We start from the raw sequence: 25,758 nt of genomic DNA on the forward strand, positions 1-25,758 counted from the left end.
TAATGTGTGTGTTACGAGAGATCGGGCTATGTGGAGTGGAAGTGTGCACGGGACGTGGTCTGTGTGTGTACAAACGGAGAGACAGACAGAGAGGACGACCAATGGACTAGGGACTCACTGGGCACAACAGAATCACATGCTGCCTCATTTGGGTTGGAGGTTAGAGACATTCAGTATCCAGGTCAGGAGGCCCGGTTCACACTCAGACTTAGCTGTGTTCACTTACTCAGGCATAGCCATTTGGTTTTCACCCAAACATGAAAGAGCTTTATTCATTTGTTAGGGCAATAGTTTATTAGTAGAATGCTGTAAAGGGTAGTAGTGTGGCGATACAGATGGTGTGTCTATCTGTATCACACACAACAGAGATGTACATGAAAGTCCAATGTGTAACCAACACACTGATGGACTATAATGTCTACATAGGCTGGCTGTGAGGCGGTAAGAGCCTACAACAGAGTGTACAGTACTAACCGTAGGATAGGACCTGTGAGTCCAGAGAGAATTATAGTTTAAACAAAGCCCTGCCACCTCCCCTTCCTTCCTCAGTATAAATAATTCAACACACACATCACACTCTGCTCCTGGCTCTCCTTGTTGTGTTCATTATACACACATGGTCACACACACACACACACACACACACACACACACACACACACACACACACACACACACACACAGAACCAGGGGGCTACATCATGCAAGGATGTCTCCCTCTCATCCACAATACACACACCCTGCATGCAGTGGTATAAAGTACTTAAGTAAAAATACTTGAAAGTACTACTTAAGTCATTTTTGGGGGTAAATGTACTTTACTAATCATATTTGACATCTTCTACTTTTACTTCACTACAGTCCTGAAGAAAATAATGTACTTTTTTACTCCATACATCTTCCCTGACACCAAAAAGTACTTGTTACATTTTCAATGCTTAACAGAAAATTATCAAATTCACATACTTATCAAGAGAACATCCTGGTTCATCCCAACAGCCTCTGATCTGGAGGACTCACTAAACACAAATGCTTTGTTTGTAAATGATGTCTGAGTGTTGGAGTGTACCCCTGACTATCTGTAAATGATGTCTGAGTGTTGTAGTGTACCCCTGACTATCTGTAAATGATGTCTCAGTGTTGGAGTGTACCCCTGACTATCTGTAAATGATGTCTCAGTGTTGGAGTGTACCCCTGACTATCTGTAAATGATGTCTCAGTGTTGGAGTGTACCCCTGACTATCTGTAAATGATGTCTGAGTGTTGGAGTGTGGCCCTGGCTATCTGTAAATGATGTCTGAGTGTTGGAGTGTGCCCCTGGCTATCCATAAATTTGCTTAATATAAGGAATTTGAAATAATTTATACTTTTACTTTTGATACTTAAGTATATTTAAAACCAAATACTTTTTTGACTTTTACTCAAGTAGTATTTTACTGGGTGAATAATACTTTTACTTGAGTCATTTTCAATTAAGGTATCTTAAATTTTACTCAGGTATGACAATTGGTTACTTTTCCCATCACTGACTGCATGCACACACACGCACGCACACACGCACTCACGCACGCACGCACGCACGCACACACGCATTCATCTACGCGTGTGCGCCACAAAAGTGACAAACACAGACTTCTCCTTATGCTTTAATGTCTCTACAGGCACACAACATTAGATCAACACTGACAATGTCCATATATTATACAATCCATCAATGTCAATATCGTGTTATAATGTCATCACGTAATGTAAACAATGCAACAATGTTACTGTACAGCAATTTTAACATTACCGTGCATACAGCACAGGACAGCATGGAAACAGACGTTACAAATATCACGGCTACAGAAGAATATCCTAAATAAATTTGAACGTTGTGAGCGACAGTCTAAACAAAAGCGCTCCTGGTAGGGGTGTGAGAGGGGCTTAGCTAGCATATATCTCTACCATAAAGACATTAACAACAGGACAGGGGTGATGGAGGAAAACATCTGACTGTCCACTGAGAGTACAGAACATTGGGAACACCTGATCTTTCCATGACATAGACTGACCAGGTGAAAGCTGTGATCCCTTATTGATGTCACCTGTTAAATCCTCTTCAATCAGTGTAGATGAAGGGGAGGAGACGGGTTAAAGAAGGATTTTTAAGCCTTGAGACATGGATTGTGTATGTGTGCCATTCAGAGGGTGAATGGGCAAGGCAAAAGATTGAAGAGCCTTTATGGTAGTAGGTGCCAGACGCACTGGTTTGAGTGTGTCAAGAACTGCAACGTTGCTGGGTTTTTCCACACACAACAGTTTCCCGTGTGTATCAAGAATTGTCTACTACCACCCAAAGGACATCCAGCCAACTTTGCACAACTGTGGGAAGTATTGGCGTGAACATGGGCAGGCATCCCTGTGGAAAGCTTTCGACACCTGGCACAGTCCATGCCCTGATAAATTGAGGCTGTTCTGAGGGCAAAAGGGGGGAGCAACTCAATATTATGAAGGTGTTCCTAATGTTTTGTACACTCAGTGTAGTGTTGGAGAGGGAAGGGGGGCATATTTTGACAGAGGGAGGAGAGCGCTACTCTCATACATAGGAGGTCATCTCCACATAGCCCTGACCTTCATGTGCACCGCCTTGGTCAAAAAGAAAAGAAAAACACATGTTCTGCTCATAAAGCCATACTATATTATGTGCCCTGTTCCCAGCCCCTAACGGCAAATACTGTTCAGTGTTCACTGTGCCTACCCATATCTAGCAATACAACGCATCCAGAACACAACGAGAGAGGCAGCTGGGGCCACTTTCACTCTCACAGTTTCTCTCAGTATACAGCTGCAGGCTAGTAGTACCCTGACACTGCACTGACCTGATGGCCATGTTGGGGTCAATCTCTGAGCTGACATGGAGACGACTGTGTCTATAGGCTCCTGAACACAACTTTGGACTGCTGCAACCGGTGTGCTTTTTTTTACAGTGGGGCAAAGGGTCTCTTCTAGTGGTCCTACCCTCATGGCTGACTGGCTGGCTGGCTGGCTGGCTGGCACAGACAGACAGACAGACAGACCCTGACAGACAGACCCTGACAGACAGACAGACAGACAGACCCTGACAGACAGACAGACAGACCCTGACAGACAGACAGACAGACAGACGTCCTCTGTACTCTATGCAACCACCCAGCGCTGGCCCGTGGTCCTCTCCTCCATCTCTCCTCTCGCCTTTCCTCTTCACTCTCTCACAGTGATGGCAAATCAATAAAGGAAGTGGAGGGTCGGAGATGGTGAAATGGACATGCATGCTTTAGAATATAAAAGGAGAGCAAAATAAATCGAAATGACAAATAAATATAAATACGGGCAGAGCGGACCTCCTTTAGGATATACCTGCAGAAAACAAAACACACAAAAAAAACAAAAAACAGTTGTGTTTTAAATTTCTTCTCCTTTGTTGTTTTTTTTAAGCAGCATGCAAATCCATTCCATCATTTTACTGAGCTATTGTTTTGGCAGGGGGCGGTGTCATTCTGAGTGACGGGCACATGCAGCCTATCAGAAGCCTAGTAGATAGAGTCTGGACACGCCTCTTTAGTGTATCCAAGGCCGGGAAAACCTTTTACTGTTTCCAAGACAAGTGAAAAAGAAAAGTGATTTCTTTCAGTTCTTCTAAATGTCCCATTATGCTGGCGATGGTGCCTTCTGAATAAGAGAGGCAAGGCACCGAGGAGACAGGACAGCAACCTGTACCAGCTCAGCTCCAGCTTAGAACCAGGAATAATAGAAACTGTACAATAGACTCAAACTACACACACAAAGGACGCACAAATACACAGTTTTAGGACGCACAAATACAGTTTTAGGACGCACAAATACAGTTTTAGGACGCACAAATACACAGGCTCTGACTGGCATCAGGGTAACTGTTGTATTTAAGCAATAAGACCCGAGGGGGTGTGGTATATGGCCAATATACCACGGCTAAAGGCTGTCCTTATGCACAAACCAACTTGGTTAAAGCCCTGAATGCTGATTGGTTGACAGCCGTGGTATACCACGGGTATGACAAAACATTTAGTTTTACTGCTCTAATTACATTGGTAAGCAGTTTATAATAGCAATAAGGCACCTCAGGGGTTTGTGATATATGGCCAATATACCACGGCTAAGGGCTGAATCCAGGCACTCCACTTTGCATCGTGCTTAAGAAAAGCCCTTAGCCGTGGTATATTGGCCATATACTACACCCCCTATGTCCTTATTGCTTAATTATATAATGTCATAGCAGTGACGACTGGAAACTCAAATGCAAACCTTTAGCACAGTTTTCATGTGTTCATGTGTTGGAGTGGAAACACGCTCATGTGTGACTGGTTGTGTCGCTGAGTAATGCAAAAGTGTTTGTGTGTGTGTGTGTTGCAAGTAGTGGTCTGTGCTGCCTGTCTGTTAGTGGTCTAATTCTGAGCAGGTCCTGTGTGTGTGTGTGTGCGTGCCTGCTGTGTGTGTGTGTGTGTGTGTGTGTGTGTGTGTGTGTGTGTGTGTGTGTGTGTGTCTGCTGTGTGTGTGTGTTAGTGTGTGTGCGTGCGTGCCTGCTGTGTGTGTACATGCCTTCTGTGTGTGTGTGTGTGTGAGTGTGTGTGTGTGTGTGTACAGGCCTGTATGGATAATGAGTGCAGTGTGCAGCAGAGCTCATATTTGCCCATCTTAACTCAATTAAAATGAAATGAGGGAGCAGCAGCTCTGACCCCTACGTGAACTACTGCTCCCATCTCTCCCCTCCTCAGATGAGTCTGTCTCTCCGTCTGTCTACTTCCATCTCTCCCCTCCTCAGATGAGTCTCTCTCCGTCTGTCTGCTTCCATCTCTCCCCTCCTCAGATGAGTCTGTCTCTCCGTCTGTCTGCTTCCATCTCTCCCCTCCTCAGATGAGTCTGTCTCTCCGTCTGTCTGCTTCCATCTCTCCCCTCCTCAGATGAGTCTGTCTCTCCGTCTGTCTGCTTCCATCTCTCCCCTCCTCAGATGAGTCTGCCTCTCTCCGTCTGTCTGCTCACTAATCATGCTCCCAAACTGGCAAGCCAACCCACCCCCCACATGCACCGCCTGAGTGTGAGAAAGAGATGTGGTGGGTATGGCATCTCTGGCTGATCTTTAAACACACACATGAATGGTCATATAAAAAGACAGACACACACATCAACACTGAGTCAGGGTTGGGATTAGTTCCATTTCAATCCCAGTCAATTCAGGACGTACATTGAAATTCCAATTCCAACTTTCTGAATTGATTGGAATTAAAATGGAAATGATCACAATCTTGCTAAGTGTCGCTCACATCATCAGCTACACAAAGAGCAGTGCTTCACTGAGTGCTTTGCTTTTGTTAGCTTAAAGTTCAACGTTGCTTCTGCTCTCTCTCTCTCTGTCTTTCTCATACTACCAGCGGACAGTCACACAGCAGTCCAGTGTGTGTGTGTCTGGGGTGAGCCCCATTACGTGCCACTGAGGAAGAGAGGGGGGGATACACAGGAAGAGGGTCGGCAGCAATGTGCACTGACAATTAAGAGGGGAAGAGGACGTGTGTGTGTGTGTGTGTGTGTGTGTGTGTGTGTGTGTGTGTGTGAGAGAGAGAAAGCCCAGATTATAAATAACCCGTGTTTAACATGCACCGGCATGTCACAGGAAAAGGGAGAGTTGAGCTTGGGTAACCGCAGGAAACTAAATTAAAAGTGTGTGTGCGCGCGGGTTAGTTATGTGTGGGGCCCAGTCCTGTAGCGACACTAAGAACATTTTTGGACCCAAAAACATTGGACTAGGCTAGGAGAAATGCCTCAAATCAGTATGACAGAGATGGAGAATTGTAGAAGCACAACAAAGTATACTAAGTATAGTATAATATGAGACTGCAGCGTTTCTACTGACATGAAGACCAGACAACTGGTCAGTCTGCTCCGTTCTACAAAGAAAAACAGAGAGAGAAACCAGGGAGCTGTACTTCAACAAAACAACCACAACCAATCCCTTGACCAGGACCATCACACCACTTGTGTTTAAGGAGGTGACAAACAGCATCACCCACCCCACAATAAAAATGCAAAATATGTCTCTGTCTGTCTGTCTGTCTGCCTGCCTGCCTGCCTGCCTGCCGGTCTCTGCCTGTCTGTGTCTGTCTGTCTGTCTGCCTGCCTGCCTGTCTCTGCCTGCCTGTCTCTGCCTGCGTCTGTCTGTCTGCCTGCCTGCCGGTCTCTGCCTGTCTGTCTGTCTGCCTGCCTGCCTGCCGGTCTCTGCCTGTCCGTCTGTCTGCCCGTCTGCCGGTCTCTGCCTGCCTGTCTCTGTCTGCCGGTCTCTGTCTGCCGGTCTCTGCTTGCCTGTCTCTGTCTGCCCGTCTGCCGGTCTCTGCCTGCCTGTCTCTGTCTGCCCGTCTGCCGGTCTCTGCATGCCTGTCTCTGTCTGCCCGTCTGCCGGTCTCTGTCTGCCTGTCTCTGTCTGCCGGTCTCTGTCTGCCGGTCTCTGCCTGCCCATCTGTCTGTCTGCCTGCCGGTCTCTGCCTGCCGGTCTCTTCCTGTCTGTCTGTCTGCCTGCCTGCCGGTCTCTGTCTGCGTCTCTGCCTGCGTCTCTGCCTGCGTCTCTGCCTGCGTCTCTGCCTGCGTCTCTGTCGGTCTCTAAAAACAAAAGTATGATGGCTTCTCAACCATCTTTTCAGAATGCAAAAGCTGAATGTGGCAGAACATTTTCTGCTAGTTTGTTGAAACAGATTTGTTAAAGAGCGGGGCATTTCTATTCCTAACGGGTACAGGGCACACAGACAACAACACACAGTGGCCCAGATAGAAAGGACAGAACCTGCTGCTCTCTAATAGAATCATGAGCGGAGCGGAGCGGGTAGAGACTACGGACCACAAGAGGAGATGAGAGGGATACGATAGAGAGCCCATCCTAATGGAAGTGACTGACTATATTAGCACAGGACAGTGGTGCGGTGAACACTACATTACAGACGCTCACTAGGCTCATGTTTATGGAGGACAGAGGAGGGAGGCAACCAGCCCAGCAGAGCTGTAAGAACCATTAGTGTCAATATGCTCATGTCACCTCCAGAACGTCAGGCCCAGTGGCCATTACTGCTCCAGGTCTGGTGAACAGTAGAATACCATTAACACATAACATACTAAGAGCCTTGAATGACATTCAGTGACTTAAACAGAGTCCGTTTTATCTGCATCTCAAATGGCACCAGTTCCCTACATAGTGCACTACTTCTGACCAGGGCCTAAGGGCACAGGGTGCCATTGGAGATGCAGACAGTGTATGGGTGTTTGTGTTAAAAAGGTCAGCGCCTTGCTGCATGCTAATGGTCCCACCTTTAAAGGCTAGGGGAGGGAGGGAGCTGGCAATGGTGAGGCTAGCATTGAAGCTATAGTCATGGGACTAACAGTGGGATAGCATTAAACCAACATGGGTTGAAAACTGACCTTCGTGTTGGGCTGGAACAAAAGCCTGCACACCCAGTAGCTATCCAGAACTGGAGTTGGAGTTAGACTCTATCCGGTCACATCTCTCTCCTCTCTTTCTTCACCCCAGTTCTATAGTTTTGTGACACATTTCTACTTTCAGTCTCTCCTCTGCTGTCATTGGGTGATCCCTGTGGTGACACCTCTGGAATCTACAGTAAACAAACCACTGTGGTCTCACCCTGTCACCTGCCTCATTTACCACTGGGAAAGAGAGCAGAGACACTGACATGTCATCAATACATCTGCTCAGAGGAGCTCACACTAAATAAAACAACCTTCAACCTTTAATGGGACAGCTAACAGCTATGTTGGTGTCACTCTGTGGATCAGAGCCCCATCACAACTCAGAGGTGCGTGAAATAACCTACTTTGTTTGTGTGTGTGTGTGTGTGAGTCTGAGCTCTGTGTGAGTGTGAGTCTGAGCTCTGTGTGTGTCCGAGTCTGAGCTCTGTGTGTGTGTGTGTCTGAGCTCTGTGTGTGTGTGTGTGTGTCTGAGCTCTGTGTGTGTGTGTGTGTGTCTGAGCTCTGTGTGTGTGTGTGTGTGTCTGAGCTCTGTGTGTGTGTGTGTGTGTGTGTCTGAGCTCTGTGTGTGTGTGTGTCTGAGCTCTGTGTGTGTGTGTGTGTGTGTGTGTGTGTGTGTGTGTGTGTTCTCTGTGTGTGTGTGTCTGCGTTCTCTGTGTGTGTGTGTCTGAGCTCTCTGTGTGTGTCTGAGTCTGAGCTCTCTGTGTGTGTCAGTCCTCTGTGTGTGTGTGTGTGTGTGTGTGTGTGTGTGTGTGTGTGTGTGTGTGTGTGTGTGTCTGCGCTCTCTGTGTGTCTGAGCTCTTCAGCAGCAATAGTGTCTGGAACTGTGATGTGAGTTAAATACTCAAACTATTTTAATTGTATCTTTACTGTGCCTCTTGTACTATGTTTTCAAATCAATTCAAATGTATTTATATTGTCCTTCTTACATCAGCTGATATATCAAAGTGCTGTACTGAAACCCAGCCTAAAACCCCAAACAGCAAGCAATGCAGGTGTAGAAGCACGTTTTCCAGCCATATTGGTTCTCTCTATCATAACTATATATACAAAGGTATGTGGACACCCCTTCAAATGAGCAGATTTGGCTATTTCAGTCACACCTGTTGCTGACAGGTGTGTAGAATCGAGCACACAGCCATGCAATCTCCATAGACAAACATTGCCAGTAGAATGGCCTTACTGAAGAGCTCAGTGACTTTCAACGTGGCACTGTCATAGGATGCCACCTTTCCAACAAGTCAGTTGGTCAAATTTCTGCCCTGCTAGAGCTGCCCCGGTCAGCTGTAAATGCTGTTACTGTGAAGTGGAAATGTCTAGGAGCAACAACGGCTCGGCCACACAAGCTCACAGAATTGGACCGCTGAGAAATGAAGCACATAGCGTGTAAAAATCGTCTGTCCTCGGTTGCAACACTCACTACCGGGTTCCAAACTCCCTATGGAAGCAACTTCAGCACAATAATTGTTTGTCGGGAACTTCATGGGTTTCCATGGTCGAGCAGCCGCACACAAGCCTGAGATCACCATGCACAATGCCAAGCGTTGGCTGGAGTGGTGTAAAGCTCGCCACCATTGGACTCTGGAACAGTGGAAATGCGTTCTCTGGAGTGATGAATCATGCTTCACCATCTGGTAGTCCGACGGACGAATCTGGGTTTGGCAGATGCCAGGTGAACGCAATCTGCCCCAATGCATAGTGCCAACTGTAAAGTTTGGTGGAGTAGGAATAATGGTCTGGGGCTGTTTTCCATGGTTCGGGCTAGGCCCCTTAGTTCCAGTGAAGGGAAATCTTAATGCTACAGCATACAATGACATTCTAGACGATTCTGTGCTTCCAACTTTGTGACAACATTTTTGGGAAGGCCCTTTCCTGTTTGAGCATGACAATGCCCCCGTGCATAAAGCGAGGTCCATACAGAAATGGTTTGTCGAGATCGGTTTGGAAGAACTTGACTGGCCTGCACAGAGCCTTGACGTCAACCCCATTGAACACATTTGGGATGAATTTGAACGCCCAATGTGATTCAGGCCTAATCGCCCAACATCAGTGCCTGACCTCACTAATGCTCATGGCTGAATGGAAGCAAATCCCCGCAGCAATGTTGCAACATCTAGTGGAAAGCCTTCCCAGAAGAGTGGAGGCTACTACAGTAGCAAATGACAATGATTTTGGAATGAGATGTTCAAACGAGCAGTTATTCACATACACTACATGACTAAAAGTATCTCTAATACAGCCAGCTTACACTACTATTATACCGTGTAGTAAGAGTCTTGCTCCAGCCGAGCTCCCTCGGCCATGGCCAGATGCTGAGCTCGCCCCACTGTGCCATGTTAGCCTTGCATGACAGCCAGCCCTAAACACACAGCCGGACAGATGGGTGAAGAGTTGGGCCGCGTCATGTGTGAAGTGAAAGGAGTGAGGGGAATGTGTGTCTTGCTTTTGAATTAGCTGCATTCACTCCAACAAGGAACAGTAAAGAGGAGAGATGGTTCATGCAAGTGGGTGTGTGTGTGTACATTTCTTAGTTGCTTATGAGGGTGAGCCTCTTGGCAGAATTTAATGAACCAAGAACGACCTTGATCAGCAGCAGAGAACAGAGAACATAGGGCACCCCCCCCTCCTCCATCCATCCCCCCCTCCTCCTGCCAGCCTCACATTCATCAAGTGTGTGTTTTTGATCTCCCAGCCACATCACACGTGCCCTCCAATCAGCCTCCACCGTCTCTAGGGCTTTCACTGGCCTGCACAGCTCAGTGTGCGCGCGAGCACGAGCGCGCACACACACACACACACACACACACACACACACACACACACACACACACACACACACACACACACACACACACACACACACACACACACACACACACACACACACACGACTTCAGCAGGCACCATTTATCACATTCAGCTTTTGATTAGGTTTGGGCACAGTTCATGCAAAAAGGCCATTACCAGGATAAATGATTTGAAAGGGAGGGAGACAAAGAACGAGAAAGAGGGAAAGAGAGAGAGAGAGAGAGCAAGAAAGAGAGAGAGGGTGAGAGAGAAGGTGAGGGAGAAATAACATTGCCCTTTGCTTTACACTTTCCTACAGTACATGCTTCCTCTACAACTGCTGCCTAGGGACGTTAAAACTAAAAGGGTTCCCTAACACTTCATAACTCCATGTTAAATGAAACAACTACGACTAGAGTAGCAGAGTGATGAGGAACGGAAACTGAGGGCTCTACCGTTCTGCATCCCCCATCCCGCCACTCCATCTCGGCCTCGCCTGCCGTCTTTAGACGTCGGCATGGCGACGGGTCATTTGTGGACTTAGATTTTGAGAAGTTATTACTCCCTTGTCCCCCGCTCAACAACACTCAGGTTACCAAGAGACCAACAGGATTTGAGGATCTTCTTACATAGTGCACTACTTTTCACCAGAGCCCTAGTCAAAAGAATTTAACTTCGTAGTGAACAGGGTGCCATTTGGGAGGCAACCTCTGTTCTGGATTGATTCCATCATCTGCTTCACTATGATGAAGATTTACCCTGCTAAACTAAAAGTCTGTCCAAAAAGCTTGGCCTGCCGAGGCTAACTTTCACATTGCCCTGAACACACATACACAAACCTTGAAGTTGATTGCTCTCTCTCTCTGTCTGTGTGTGTGTGTGTGTGTGTGTGTGTGTGAGAAAAGGCACTTCTTATGTTTGTGTTTTTACAGTGTAAGAACAAAGCGGCAACAGAAAACGGACAGGAGGTGACCACACACAGACACTCCAAAGACTCTTCCGCCTGCCAAATGACAAAACCAGGCCACACCATTTCAATTATGGGGGAGATATTCGATAATAAAAATGCTCACGATGTAGTCTTTACGAGATGAACCCTTCCGCTGAACCCTTCACCAAGAAACAGAACACAGAGACAGACAAACAGAGAGACAGAGAGAAAGGGAGAGAGAAATAAAGAGACAGAGACAAAGAGAGAGAGAGGGGAAAAAGTACTTCTCCCTCTCATTTCATGTGGTTACAAAACTTCCAGCAAATGTAATGAGCTAATTGTGGCTTTTTGTAGTCGACTCCTTTTTTGTTGTTGTTCCATGTGTGTTATTCTTCAGTCTCTAAAGCATTTCAGTTTGTCATTACTGAGGTTAACAAAAGGCGAGTTGGAAATCCAGGGTATTCATTTTGCTAAACGGAGAAAGATGGAGGCTCGCCTTCCATTTACGAATATGATCGCTTTGCTTTGGAAAGAAAAATACTGTGTGTAGGTAGTATACTGAAACAGCAACACACACAATATTACACATGAACGCAACCACAAAAGTCAAACAACTAATTCATGATACATTTATGTGCTCATATCATTTCATTACGTAAAATGTTCACTTCAGGAGCAGCATGTCTAAAACTCTTTCAGCTTTGACCCTGGTGTTTCAATAACATTACTCATAGTGCCAAGCCTACCTGCAAGAGACAGAAACATCCCTATTTCTTTCTTTCTTTTTCTCTTTCTTTCTCTCTCTCTCCCTCTGCCCCCTATCCTCATTTCTATCCCTCCCGCAGTGTGCAGGAGGTTCCTTTGTCTGGCACGTGTCACAGAGATTGAGATTTATGAGCGAAAGATTTTTGCAACTGTTAGACAGGCCATGGAGAATTACTCCTCAGGATAGAGGAGGAAGGGAGGATAGGGGGCAGAACACAGTGTTGGCGGATGAGAGGAGGACTATGTCCTATAGTTTTTTGCTTTAGAACTCTCAGGGGGCCATAGAGCAAAACGACATGTATGTAGTTCTACTGGTCAACATGAAGAGAACCACAGATTCGACTGCTTACACTTTATATGAGTCACCAGTTTAAAATGGACATATAGGGTGTACTTACAGTGCCTACTATATGTCTCCATAAATATTACACAGGTGGTTATAAGCATTGGAACACATGCTATAAGCATTTATAACAGCTCTTTAAAATACAACATGATAGCATAAACACAGAGAGAGCAACTACAATGACAGAGAGAGAGAGAAAGAGAGAGAAGAGGAGGATTAGGGGAGGACAGGAATAGCTAGCTGAATGAAAGAGAAGCCGGGGAGGCGCTGAGGCGCTGGTGGGGAGCATCGAGGGAGTTGTCTGAGGAGAAACAGTGTCCGTTTGTGGCTGGTGATAATACTTTCCATTCAGCGGGGGCTCGAGGCCGCTAGCTGCTGATTCTCCTGATTGCAGGCTGGCGCCCTGCTGGCGAGTCCAGTGCTGCTGAAATTAAATCCACTCTGTTGAGTTATAAATTATAATGCTCTACAAACAACACCCCCACTGGGGACAGGGGAGAAGGAGGAGAGGGGAGAGAGAGAGGGAGGAGAGAGAGAGAGGGAGGAGAGAGGGGAGGAAAGAGGGAGGAGAGAGAGAGAGGGAGGAGAGAGAGAGAGAGAGAGAGAGAGAGAGAGAGAGAGAGAGAGAGAGAGAGATAGGGAGGGGAGAGAGAGAGGAGAGAGAGAGGGAGGAGAGAGAGGAGAGAGAGAGGGGAGAGAGAGAGGAGAGAGAGAGAGGAGAGAGAGAGAGAGAGGAGAGAGAGAGGAGAGAGAGAGAGGAGAGAGAGAGAGGAGGGAGGGAGGAGAGAGATAGGGAGGAGAGAGAGTGGGAGGAGAGAGAGAGAGAGGGAGGAGAGAGAGACAGGGAGGAGAGAGAGAGGGAGGAGAGAGAGAGGGAGGAGAGAGAGAGAGGAGAGAGAGAGAGAGGAGAGAGAGAGGAGAGAGAGAGAGAGAGAGAGAGAGAGAGAGAGAGAGGAGAGAGGGAGGAGAGCGAGAGAGTGGGAGGAGAGAGTGAGAGAGAGGGAGGAGAGAGAGAGAGGGAGGAGAGAGAGAGGGAGGAGAGAGAGAGAGGGAGGAGAGAGAGAGAGGGAGGAGTGAGAGGGAGGAGTGAGAGAGGGAGGAGAGAGAAGAGAGAGAGAGGAGAGAGAGAGTGGGAGGAGAGAGAGAGGGGAGAGAGAGAGGAAGGAGAGAGAGACAGGGAGGAGAGAGACAGGGAGGAGAGAGAGAGGGAGGAGAGAGAGGGAGGAGGAGAGAGGGAGGAGAGAGAGAGGGAGGAGGGGAGAGAGAGGGAGGAGGAGAGAGAGAGACAGGGAGGAGAGAGAGACAGGGAGGAGAGAGAGACAGGGAGGAGTGAGAGATGGAGGAGAGAGAGAGAGAGAGGAGAGAGAGAGATAGGAGAGAGATAGAGGGAGGAGAGGAAGGAGAGGGAGAGAGAGGAGAGAGAGAGGAGAGAGAGAGGAGAGAGAGAGGAGAGAGAGAGGAGAGAGAGAGGGAGGAGAGAGAGAGAGAGGGAGGAGAGACAGAGGATGAGGGAGAGAGAAACAACAGAAGAGGAAAACAATGAAAGAGGAAAGGAGAGAGAGAAGGAATGCTGCAACGTCCTCTTGCCTTCACAGATCAGTGATGCTGCACTCACAGACCATGTGGACAGAGGGACAAGAGCAAAAGGTGTGTGCGTGTGCATGTGTGTGTCCTAGAGAGAGCAGGGAAGGACAGAGGAAAAGAGATGGTTTGACAGCTTTCAGGGGCTCAACGCACGTGGAGGTAGATGTATTGGGTCTGTAGTGTTCTAACTGTAGCAGGCTGTAAACTTCAGTACTTCATGACCTAGTCACAGCTAGTACTGAACAATGCTTTGAGTCGGCTCCACATACTGGACGCATGTTCAACGCTGTTGCAATAAGACTTCTACCATAATATAGAGGTGATACAAAGCTTCCTGTCAAACAGCTTCAATAACCTCCAGCCAGCCGTGAGTGCGTGTGTTGACCCAGACGAGGGGTTGTTTTAGGATCAACAGAGTGTTCCTCCAACACTGTAGGGGTCTCTGTCGCGCTCCGGTGTGCTCTTTGTCCTTCAGCACAGCTCCGGTCTGGGGATACGAGACAGCAGGGCCCACACCAGACCCTTCCATGGGTGAGAGCTCTGACAGACATGGGTGCGTCCCAAATGGCACCCTATTCCCTATATAGTGCACTACTTTTGACAAGAGCCTATCAAAAATAGTGCCGTAAATTGGGACTAGTGTGCCATTTGGGATGTCAAATTCTCGGCATGGCCGGCCGGTAATACGGGACCAAGCCAGTGGTCACCACCCACACCAACAAGGAGTTGTCAGAATGAGCTGGCTAAATGAGCCTTCAGAGATGGAGAAAGAGGAGCAACATGGCCACACAGCTCTGTCGTCTCAGCTAGCCAGGGTATTGGGACTGACGGCTGGAACGGGGCAGCAGTCAGGCGAGGGTCTGAGTGCACCAGTTCTCACCTCTAAATGTCAACTGTCAACACACTCAATATGAAACATAGGCTACACACTCCTATGTGGCTATACATGTCTCAAACAGCTACCGGTTTTACACTTCATCAAAATGTTCCTTGCTGATATTTTATGTTGAATCAGGCTAGGTCGCAAACACCACAACTTGAAAAGAACCTGGTCAGATTTGAATCTGCCTAAAATGATCAGAGGTAGGAAGCCTGACAAACGTACATACGTGCGTGCTGCGTGCGTGCGTGCTGCGTGTGTGTAGGGAGTCAACCAGTTCAAAGTGCTTTCTCAGCACCAGCCAGCCCTGCCAGTGTGTTGTGTCTGCCTGTCTGTGATGGGCTAATGTTTCACCTGGAGAGCAGCAGCCCAAAGCGGAGGTGACATTTAGGGGCATCAACCCCGTCACACAGCAGCTGAGCTGACAAATACAGACGCCACCACTGCAGTCAGAACTATACACAAAGCTTAGATCAAAAGTGACATTTTTTATGTTTTTGTGTTTTTCTAACTGCCAAGTTTGGTTTTTAAGGGGCTTCCATGCAATGATAGACCAGGCTGAGGAGTGACTGGTCACACGGATGGGATATTTACATACAGTAGTACAAAGCACACAAAGTGGGCACACCATGAAAATGGCTCCAGATTAAGTTACTTGACAAACCTTCTAAACACTGCTGAAACCTGTCGCCAAGGACTGAGTGGATTATGGTGTCTTATCTGTAACCATAGAGACAGCTCCGTATCCGGGAGAGGAAAAGCAGTCGTGACGTCATCCCCACCGCGGGAAGGAGAGCTGGAGTATAATTGCGAGCTTCTGTCTGTGAGCATACGTTCAAAAATGGCCGCGGTAACCGCTCCAGCTGTCCAGTCGCTGAGCTTCTGTTTTCCGCCCCCCTGCCAATTAGAGAGCAATCGGCTGAGCAAACGCATTATCGGGTGGTTAAGTCGGCCTCTCATCTGCAAGGTTTTCGTGTCCTTTCCCCCATCGAGACTCCAACAACATCTGCAAACACCTGATAGGCGAGGCCAGGTATGGAGCAGCACCCAGCAGCCCAGTGCTGGGGTTAAATTGTTACCACCTTTCCCTAAGCCCATCGTCGACAATTAACAATATGGCCGCTCCACTTCAAGGCCTCCGCTGGCTGAAGGGGTTAACCTCTCTGCTCCGGGAGATTTATTTTAGATTTTCACGAGATCCCCAGACCTTTTCATCTCTCTCCGTCCTCTATTTCTTCTTCTCTGCTTCCACAAGGGCAAAGGCAGGGCAACAGGAGATTTCGGTGTGATATTTAGGACAAATTTTCCTCCACGCTTGCTTAACTGAAACAAACAAACTTGTAAAATAACTTTGGGAGTAAAAAGTAATGGAGCTACTTGAGTGAGAAAATGTCTTGATATTCATATGAGAGCACTTAAAAAGTGTAGCACTTAAAAATAACTCAGGAAAGAGAGAGTGTCTCATGGGAGCATGGTTGATGATTGTGGACATCTTTTTGCATGTTTGAGGAAATTATAATCCTTGTTTGAGTCTCATGGGACGACCTGTTTTCCTAGCAATTAGTTTTACAGCCTCTTAAACAGGTTGGGTGAAGTAGAGTGTACTACTCTGGTCTGAGGCCAGTGACAGAGTGCGTGTGTGTGTGAGAGAGAGACATAGTGAGAGAGAGAGCGAGATAGGGAGGAGAGAGCGAGATAGGGAGGAGAGAGAGAGAGAAAGGGAGGAGAGAGTGAGGAGAGAGAGAGCATGAGAGAGAGAGAGAGAGAGAGAGAGATAGAGACAGAGGAAAGAGATAGACAGCGAGAGACGGAGGGAATAGGGAGACAGCGAGAGACAGGGAGGAAAGAGGGAGATGGAGAAAAATATATAAAAATTTCAAAGGGGTAGAGCATGAATTTAGACATACCAATCTCCCTTTCTCTAGCGCCTCACACTCCTCTTCATCCCAGAGGAGACAGTCATGGGAACAGAGTAGCCCCTTAGCCCCTGCTGACTATTCCCCTGCCACCTTTGCCACCTCCATACGTGTCAGTGGAAGGGGGGCATTGGCTCACTTGACTGGGCAGTGCTGGGTAGTACCAGGCTGAGGTGCCCTCCCTGGCTGTCCAGTTCACTGAACCCTCCTGTACAGATAAGCAGTGCACTTGGCCCTGTCTCCCTCTCCGTCTGGTTATTGCCCTGTGTGTGTGTGTTTGTGTGGTGTGTGTGAGTACATGAGTGTGTGTAGTGGGTCCGGGGCAGTAGTGTGTGAAGGGCCCTCCCCACAGCCAGCCCTGCAGCGCCCAGCAGCAACTGGAGCAAATACGTTTAGGAATTAAGACTGGGGAGAAGGGAGGGGGAATGGCCCGCGGTGTGTACAAAGAGGTGAGTGAGTGAGTGAGTGAGTGAGTGAGTGAGTCTGTCTGTCTGTCTGTCAAGGTCTGTCAAGGTCTGTCTGTCTGGGTCTGTCAAGGTCTGTCTGTCTGGGTCTGTCAAGGTCTGTCAAGGTCTGTTTGTCTGGGTCTGTCAAGGTCTGTCTGTCTGGGTCTGTCAAAGTCTGTCAGTCTGTCTGGGTCTGTCAAGGTCTGTCAGTCTGTCTGGGTCTGTCAAGGTCTGTCAGTCTGTCTGGGTCTGTCAAGGTCTGTCAGTCTGTCAAGGTCTGTCAAGGTCTGTCAAGGTCTGTCAAGGTCTGTCAAGGTCTGTCAGTCTGTCTGGGTCTGTCAAGGTCTGTCAGTCTGTCAAGGTCAGTCTGTCAAGGTCTGTCAGTGTCTGTCTGTCTGTCTGTCTGTCGTGCTGCTCTTTTGCAGTGCTATACCAGCCCCTGCTAGCCACCCCAGGATGTGGACTGTCACTTCACATAGCTGGTGATGAGGCAGAGATGTCAGGAGAGGTGAGGACGGCAGCACACACAGGAGGGAAGGATGAGAAAAAAGAGAGAGCGAGAAAAAGACTGGTGGGAATGACTTCATGCAGGACAAACAGCTCAGTAGGGTAGAGCAAGAACTGGGATCCACCCTCATTCTCTCCCTCCCATCCTCCCTCATTCTCTCCATCCCTCAAATCTTCTCCCTCTCCCTCCCTCCCTAAACCCAAATCCTGGCTCTTCAATAGGAATCAGAATGTGGTTTTGCCATTAAAAGGCTTGATCCTCTGGTTGGTTCTGATCTCATTAGGCTTACTAAACACAGCCATATGTTTGCTATCAGTCACACAGTAAGACAGGACAGGCTCAGAACACAGCACCACCAGGCACAGCTTCCCAGCACAGCACAGCTTCCCAGCACAGCACAGTTTTCCAGCTCAGTACCACACCACAGCACCTATCATTTCACATTTTTAACCAAGTCACCACCAGATGATATTAGCCTGAAATCCATGTTTGACCACATATTTCACCTAAAAAACATATTTCACCTAAAAAACATACACATGCATCCTATTGGCACAAACAAAATCCCCCGCCGGCCCCAATACCCTGTCCTTAACACACAGGGATGAATATATCTTCTCTCCCCGTTTCCCTCCACTCTCCATCACCTCTCCCCTTTCCTCTCCTCTTTTCCCTCCACTCTCCATCACCTCTCCCCTCCCCTTTCCTCTCCTCTTTCCCTCCACTCAGCATCCCCTTTCCTCTCCCTTTCCTCTCCTCTTTTCCCTCCACTCTGCATCACCTCTCCTCTCCCCCTTTCCTCTCCTCTTTTCCCTCCACTATCCATCACCTCTCCTCTCCCTTTCCTCTCCTCTTTTCCCTCCACTCAGCATCACCTCTCCACTCCCCCTTTCCCTCCACTCTGCATCACCTCTCCTCTCCCCTTTCCTCTCCTCTTTCCCCTCCACTCTGCATCACCTCTCCTCTCCCCCTTTCCTCTCCTCTTTTCCCTCCACTCTGCATCACCTCTCCTCTCCCCCTTTCCTCTCCTCTTTTCCCTCCACTCTGCATCACCTCTCCTCTCCCCTTTCCTCCCCTCTTTCCCCCCACTCTGCATCACCTCTCCCCTTTCCTCTCCTCTTTTCCCTCCACTCTGCATCACCTCTCCTCTCCCCTTTCCTCTCCTCTTTTCCCCCCACTCTGCATCACCTCTCCCCTTTCCTCTCCTCTTTTCCCTCCACTCTGCATCACCTCTCCCATTTCCTTTCCTCTTTTCCCCCCACTCTGCATCATCTCTCCCCTTTCCTCTCCTCTTTTCCCTCCACTCTGCATCACCTCTCCCCTTTCCTCTCTTCTTTTCCCTCCACTCTGCATCACCTCTCCCCTCCCCTTTCCTTTCCTCTTTTCCCTTCTCTCCATCACCTCTCCACTCCCCCTTTCCCTCCACTCTGCATCACCTCTCCCCTCCCCTTTCCTTTCCTCTTTTCCCTTCTCTCCATCACCTCTCCACTCCCCCTTTCCCTCCACTCTGCATCACCTCTCCCCTTTCCTCTCTTCTTTTCCCTCCACTCTGCATCACCTCTCCCCTTTCCTCTCCTCTTTTCCCCCCACTCTGCATCACCTCTCCCCTTTCCTCTCCTCTTTTCCCCCCACTCTCCATCACCTCTCCTCTCCCCCTTTCCTCTCCTCTTTTCCCTCCACTCTGCATCACCTCTCCTCTCCCCCTTTCCTCTCCTATTTTCCCTCCACTCAGCATCACCTCTCCCCTCCCCTCTCCTCTTTTCCCTCCACTCTGCATCACCTCTCCTCTCCCCCTTTCCTCTCCTCTTTTCCATCCACTCAGCATCATCTCTCCCCTCCCCTTTCCTCTCCTCTTTTCCCTCCACTCAGCATCCCCTTTCCTCTCCTATTTCCCTCCACTCAGCATCACCTCTCCTCTCCTCTTTCCCCTCCACTCTGCATCACCTCTCCCCCTTTCCTCTCCTCTTTTCCCTCCACTCTGCATCACCTCTCCCCCTTTCCTCTCCTCTTTTCCCTCCACTCTGCATCACCTTTCCTCTCCTCTTTCCCCCCACTCTGCATCACCTCTCCCCTTTCCTCTCCTCTTTTCCCTCCACTCTGCATCACCTCTCCCCTTTCCTCTCCTCTTTTCCCTCCACTCTGCATCACATCTCCTCTCCCCTTTCCCCTTTCCTCTCTTATTTTCCCTCCACTCAGCATCACCTCTCCTCTCCCCTTTCCTCTCCTCTTTTCCCCCCACTCTGCATCACCTCTCCCCCTTTCCTCTCCTCTTTCCCTCCACTCTGCATCACCTCTCCCCCTTTCCTCTCCTCTTTCCCTCCACTCTGCATCACCTCTCCCCCTTTCCTCTCCTCTTTTCCCTCCACTCTGCATCACCTCTCCCCTTTTCCCTCCACTCTGCATCACCTCTCCCCCTTTCCTCTCCTCTTTTCCCTCCACTCTGCATCACCTCTCCTCTCCACCTTTCCTTTCCTCTTTTCCCTTCTCTCCATCACCTCTCCTCTCCACCTTTCCCTCCACTCTGCATCACCTCTCCTCTCCCCTTTCCTTTCCTATTTCCCTTCTCTCCATCACCTCTCCACTCCCCCTTTCCCTCCACTCTGCATCACCTCTCCCCTCCCCTTTCCTCTCCTCTTTTCCCTCCACTCAGCATCACCTCTCCCCTCCCCTTTCCTCCTCTCTTTTCCCTCCACTCTGCATCACATCTCCTCTCCCCTTTCCTCTCCTCTTTTCCCTTCTCTCCATCACCTCTCCTCTCCACTCCCCCTTTCCCTCCACTCTGCATCACCTCTCCCCTCACCTTTCCTCTCATCTTTTCCCTTCTCTCCATCACCTCTCCTCTCCACTCCCCCTTTCCCTCCACTCTACATCACCTCCCCCCTCCCCTTTCCTCTCCTCTTTTCCCTCCACTCAGCATCACCTCTCCTCTCCCCCTTTCCTCTCCTCTTTTCCCTTCTCTCCATCACCTCTCCTCTCCACTCCCCCTTTCCGTCCACTCTGCATCACCTCTCCCCTCCCCTTTCCGCTCCTCTTTTCCCTCCACTCAGCATCACCTCTCCTCTCCCCCTTTCCTCTCCTCTTTTCCCTCCACTCTGCATCACCTCTCCTCTCCCCTTTCCTCTCCACTCTGCATCACCTCTCCTCTCCCCTTTCCTCTCCACTCTGCATCACCTCTCCTCTCCCCCTTTCCTCTCCTCTTTTCCCTCCACTCTGCATCACCTCTCCTCTCCCCTTTCCTCTCCACTCTGCATCACCTCTCCTCTCCCCTTTCCTCTCCACTCTCAATCACCTCTCCTCTCTCCCCTTTCCTCTCCTCTTTTCCCTCCACTCAGCATCACCTCTCCACTCTTCTCTATTGAATAGTGATCTGAACACAATGCTAAGTGACACGGCCCACACTGCAAGCAGCAGCGGCGCAGCAGTGTGCCTGTGGCGGTGCACAGATCCCTTCAATCTGGAGGTCAGAGAGTGGCGTCACAACAGCCCTGCAAAGATAGGCTCCATATGCCAACTCTCACTACTGGAAGAACTGTACTCACTGACTGACTGGTTGACTGACTAGGTGGCTAACTGGCTGGCTGGCTAACTAACTCACTGATGCATGTGTCTGGTTCCATTCCAGCCTATAGCCCCTTCCCATAGTTCCTACCTTCCTGATACTATGTGGTTCTGGTTCCATTATGACCCCTAGCTCCTAACTCACTGAAGTAGGAGCCTAGATCATTTTTTCCTTCTCCAGAACATGTGCACCAGTTGACCTGTGATGCGAGCACACCTTTGTTAAGCAGGAACGACACAGTCCCAGACTACATAGGGTTAAAGAATATCCCACACACTCAGGCTTCAAAGACCAGTCTCTAATTTGAACCTTTTTGTGACACTTAAAAGACCCAAGGACTCACTTGATTCTGATGGTGCAGCCACTTAGAATTTCCATCTGAAAACAATGTAGAGCGTGGTGACCACAGTCTTATCTGTTTTGATCGATCATGGTTGATATGGATGGGAGAAACATATATAAGCACATGGGCACAAACAAGTACACGTTCCAACAAAACACACACACAAGCCTGGTGGACATGAGCCGGGGCCCTAGGTGTACCATAGTGCATCATCAGCTGATTATGAGACAGAGTGTGTGGGCCGGTAAGATGTTTAGAAGACAGTACTAGGGAGCTACTCTCTAATCTGTGGTAGCAGGATTCAGTGGCACCAGTAGAGACATATATCCTCTACAGGAGGTATCCTCTACAGGAGGTATCCTCTACAGGAGGTATCCTCTACAGGACTTATCCTCCACAGGAAGTATCCTCCACAGGAAGTATCCTCTAATCAGGGCAAGGTGACCGGAAACATGACCAAATACAAACAGTGTAGCTATTTTCTCCGCAAGGCAATCAAACAACAAACTAAGCGTCAGTATAGAGATAAAGTGGAGTCGCAATTCAACGGCTCAGACACGAGAGGTATATGGCAGGGTCTACAGTCAATCACAAACTACGAAAGAAAAACCAGCCCCGTCGCGGATCACGATGCCTTGCTCCCAGACAGACTAAACAACTTTTTTGCTCGCTTTGAGGACAATACAGTGCCACTGACACGGCGCGCTACCAAAATCTGCGAGCTCTCCTTCACTGTAGCCAATGTGAGTAAAACGTTTAAACGTGTTAACCCTCGCAAGGCTGCAGGCCCAGATGGCCATCCCCAGCCGCGCAGACCAGCTGGCTGGTGTGTTTACAGACATATTCAATCAATCCTTATCCCAGTTTGCTGTCCCCACATGTTTCAAGAGGGCCATCATTGTTCCTGTTAAAAAGAAAGCAAAGGTAACTGAGCTAAATGACTACCGCCCTGTAGCACTCACTTTCGTCATCATGAAGTGTTTTGAGAGACTAGTTAAGGATCATATCACCTCCACCCTACCTGACACCCTAGACTCACTCCAATTTGCTTACCGCCCCAATAGGTCCACAGACGACGCAATCGCCATCACACTGCACACCCCATCTGGACAAGAGGAATGCTGTTCATTGATTACAGCTCAGCATTTAACACCATAGTACCCTCCAAACTCATCATTAAGCTCCCCACCCTGTGCAACTGGGTCCTGGACTTCCTGACGGGCAGCCCCCAGGTGGTGAGGGTAGGTAACAACATCTCCATCCCGCTGATCCTCAACACTGGGTCCCCACAAGGGTGCGTTCTCAGCCCTCTCCTGTACTCCCTAATCACCCACGACTGCGTGGCCATGCACGCCTCCAACTCAATTAACAAGTTTGCAGACGACACTACAGTGGTAGGCTTGATTACCAACAACGACGAGACGGCCTACAGGGAGGAGGTGAGGGCCCTAGGAGTGTGGTGTTAGGAAAATTACCTCACACTCAATGTCAACAAAACAAAGGAGATGATCGTGGACTTCAGGAAACAGCAGAGGGAGCAGCCCCCTATCTACATTGACGGGACAGTAGTGGAGAAGGTGGAAAGTTTTAAGTTCCTCGGCGTACACATCACAGACAAACTGAATTGTTCCACCCACACAGACAGCATCGTGAAGAAGGCGCAGAAGCGCCTCTTCAACCTCAGGAGGCTGAAGAAATTCAGCTTGTCACCAAATACACTCACAAACTTTTACAGATGCACAATCGAGAGCATCCTGTCGGGCTGTCTCACCGCCTGGTACGGCAACTGCTCCGCCCATAACCGTAAGGCTCTCCAGAGGGTAATGAGGTCTGCACAATGCATTACCGGGGGCAAACTACCTGCCCTCCAGGACACCTACACCACCTGATGTCACAGGAAGGCCAAAAATATCATCAAGGACAACAACCACCCGATCCACTGCCTGTTCACCCCGCCATCATCCAGAAGGCGAGGTCAGTACAGGTGCATCAAAGCAGGGACCGAGAGACTGAAAAACAGCTTCTATCTCAAGGCCATCAGGCTGGCTGCTGCCAACATACTGACTCAACTCTAGCCACTTTAATAATGGAAACATTTATGTAATCAATTTATCACTAGCCACTTTATATAATGCTTACATAACCTACATTACTCATCTCATATGTATATACTGTACGCTATACCATCTACTGCATCTTGCCGTCTTGATGTAATTAAATGTATCACTAGCCACTTTAAACAATGCCATTGTATATAATGTTTTCATACCCTACATTACACATCTCATATGTATATACTGTACTCTATACCATCTACTGCCTCTTGCCTATGCCGTTCGGGCATCACTCATTCATATATTTCTACGTACATATTCGTATTCGTTCCTTTACACTTGTGTGTATAAGGTAGTTGTGAAATTGTTAGGTTATATTACTTGTTAGATATTACTGCATGGTCGGAACTAGAAGCACAAGCATCTCGCTACACTCGCATTAACATCTGCTAACCATGTGTATGTGACAAATACATTTGATTTGATTTACAGGAGGTATCCTCTACAGGAAGTATCCTCCACAGTAAGTATCATCTACTTATGACCACTGGATAGTTGTGGAATGAATCACCACAGAGAATACACACACAGTAATTGAGATGCTAGCCAGCAGTACTGTAGCTCACTCCTCGCTACATCAAAGCTCCGCTATAGCAATATGGCAGCTCATACAAGAGGGGAATTCCCTTTCAGTCTGTCTCCCGCTTTCTCCCTCGGTGGCAGACAGACACGACAGATGGGCAGACTGGGTTACCGTGACTACAGCCGGACACGCCAGGGCGATAACCTCACCACAGCAACCTCCAGGGACCAATAATTAATTAATATGACTTTAGCAGGAGCTCTCACAGAATGTGATCTAATTGGTCCTCCACAATTATGTAATGGCCTCGCCTTGTAAAGAGACGATCTGGCTTAACTGTAACACACACACAAACACAGAGGCACGAACGCACACCCATATACAGTTGAAGTCGGAAGTTAACATACACTTAAGAGTCATTAAAAAAAAAAAAATCAACCACTCCACAAATTTCGGTTAGGACATCTACTTTGTGCAAGACAAGTCATTGTTCCAACAATTGTTTACAGACAGATCATTTCACCTATAATTCACTGTATCATAATTCCAGTGGGTCAGAATACGCTAAGTTGACTGTGCCTTTAAACAGCTTGGAAAATTCCAGAAAATGATGTCATGCTTCAGAAGCTTCTGATAGGCTAATTGACATCATTTGAGTCAATTGGAGGTGTACCTGTGGTAGTATTTCAAGGTCTACCTTCACACTCAGTGCCTCTTTGCTTGACATCATGGGAAAATCAAAAGAAATCAGCCCAGATCTCAGAAAAAAAAATGTGGTTCATCCTTGGGAGCAATTTCCAAACACCTGAAGGTACCACGTTCATGTGTATAAACAATGGTACGCAAGTATAAACACCATGGGACCACGCAGCCATCATACCGCTAAGGAAGGATACGCGTTCTGTCTCCTAGAGATGAACGTACTTTGGTGCAAAAAGTGCAAATCAATCCCAGAACAACAGCATAGGACCTTGTGAAGATGCTGGAGGTAACAGCTACAAAAGTATCTATATCCACAGTAAAATGAGTCCTATATCGGCATAACCTAACAGGCCGCTCAGCAAGGATGAAGCCACTGCTCCAAATCCGCCATAAAAAAGCCTGACTACGGTTTGCAACTGCACATGGGAACAAAAACCATACTTTTTTGGAGAAATGTCCTCTGGTCTGACGAAACAAAAATAGAACTGTTTGGCCGTAATGACCATCGTTATGTTTGGAGGAAAAAGGGGGAGGCTTGCAAGCTGAAGAACACCATTCCAACAGTGAAGCACAGGGGTGGCAGCATCATGTTGTGGGGGTGCTTTGCTGCAGGAGGGACTGGTGCACTTCACAAAATAGATGGAATCATGAGGATGGAAAATGATGTGGATATATTGAAGCAACATATCAAGACATCCGTCAGCAAGTTAAAGCTTGGTCGCGAATGGGTCTTCCAAATGGACAACGACCCCGAGCATACTTCCAAAGTTATGGCAAAATGGCTTAAGGACAACAAAGTCAAGGTATTGCAGTGGCCATCACAAAGCCCTGACCTC

At 48.3% G+C, this 25,758-nt stretch overlaps 1 protein-coding gene across 7 annotated transcripts in view; it reads right to left on the reverse strand.

Annotated features, from left to right (window-relative positions):
• LOC110507115 (breast carcinoma-amplified sequence 3) overlaps positions 1–25,758 on the reverse strand; it is a 353,145-nt gene that overhangs the window by 127,793 nt on the left and 199,594 nt on the right. The window contains exon 25 of one of the 7 annotated variants that reach the window (XM_036965508.1): positions 2,291–3,378. The exons of the other annotated variants lie outside the window; for them this stretch is intronic. Coding sequence (XP_036821403.1) covers positions 3,368–3,378 — 11 coding nt within the window. The 3' untranslated portion in view covers positions 2,291–3,367. Of the gene's footprint in view, positions 1–2,290; positions 3,379–25,758 lie in introns of those variants that run through there. 7 annotated transcript variants of the gene reach the window in all.

This window comes from Oncorhynchus mykiss, chromosome 27 (assembly GCF_013265735.2).
Source record: "Oncorhynchus mykiss isolate Arlee chromosome 27, USDA_OmykA_1.1, whole genome shotgun sequence".
In the NCBI taxonomy this organism is placed as follows: Eukaryota; Metazoa; Chordata; class Actinopteri; order Salmoniformes; family Salmonidae; genus Oncorhynchus; species Oncorhynchus mykiss.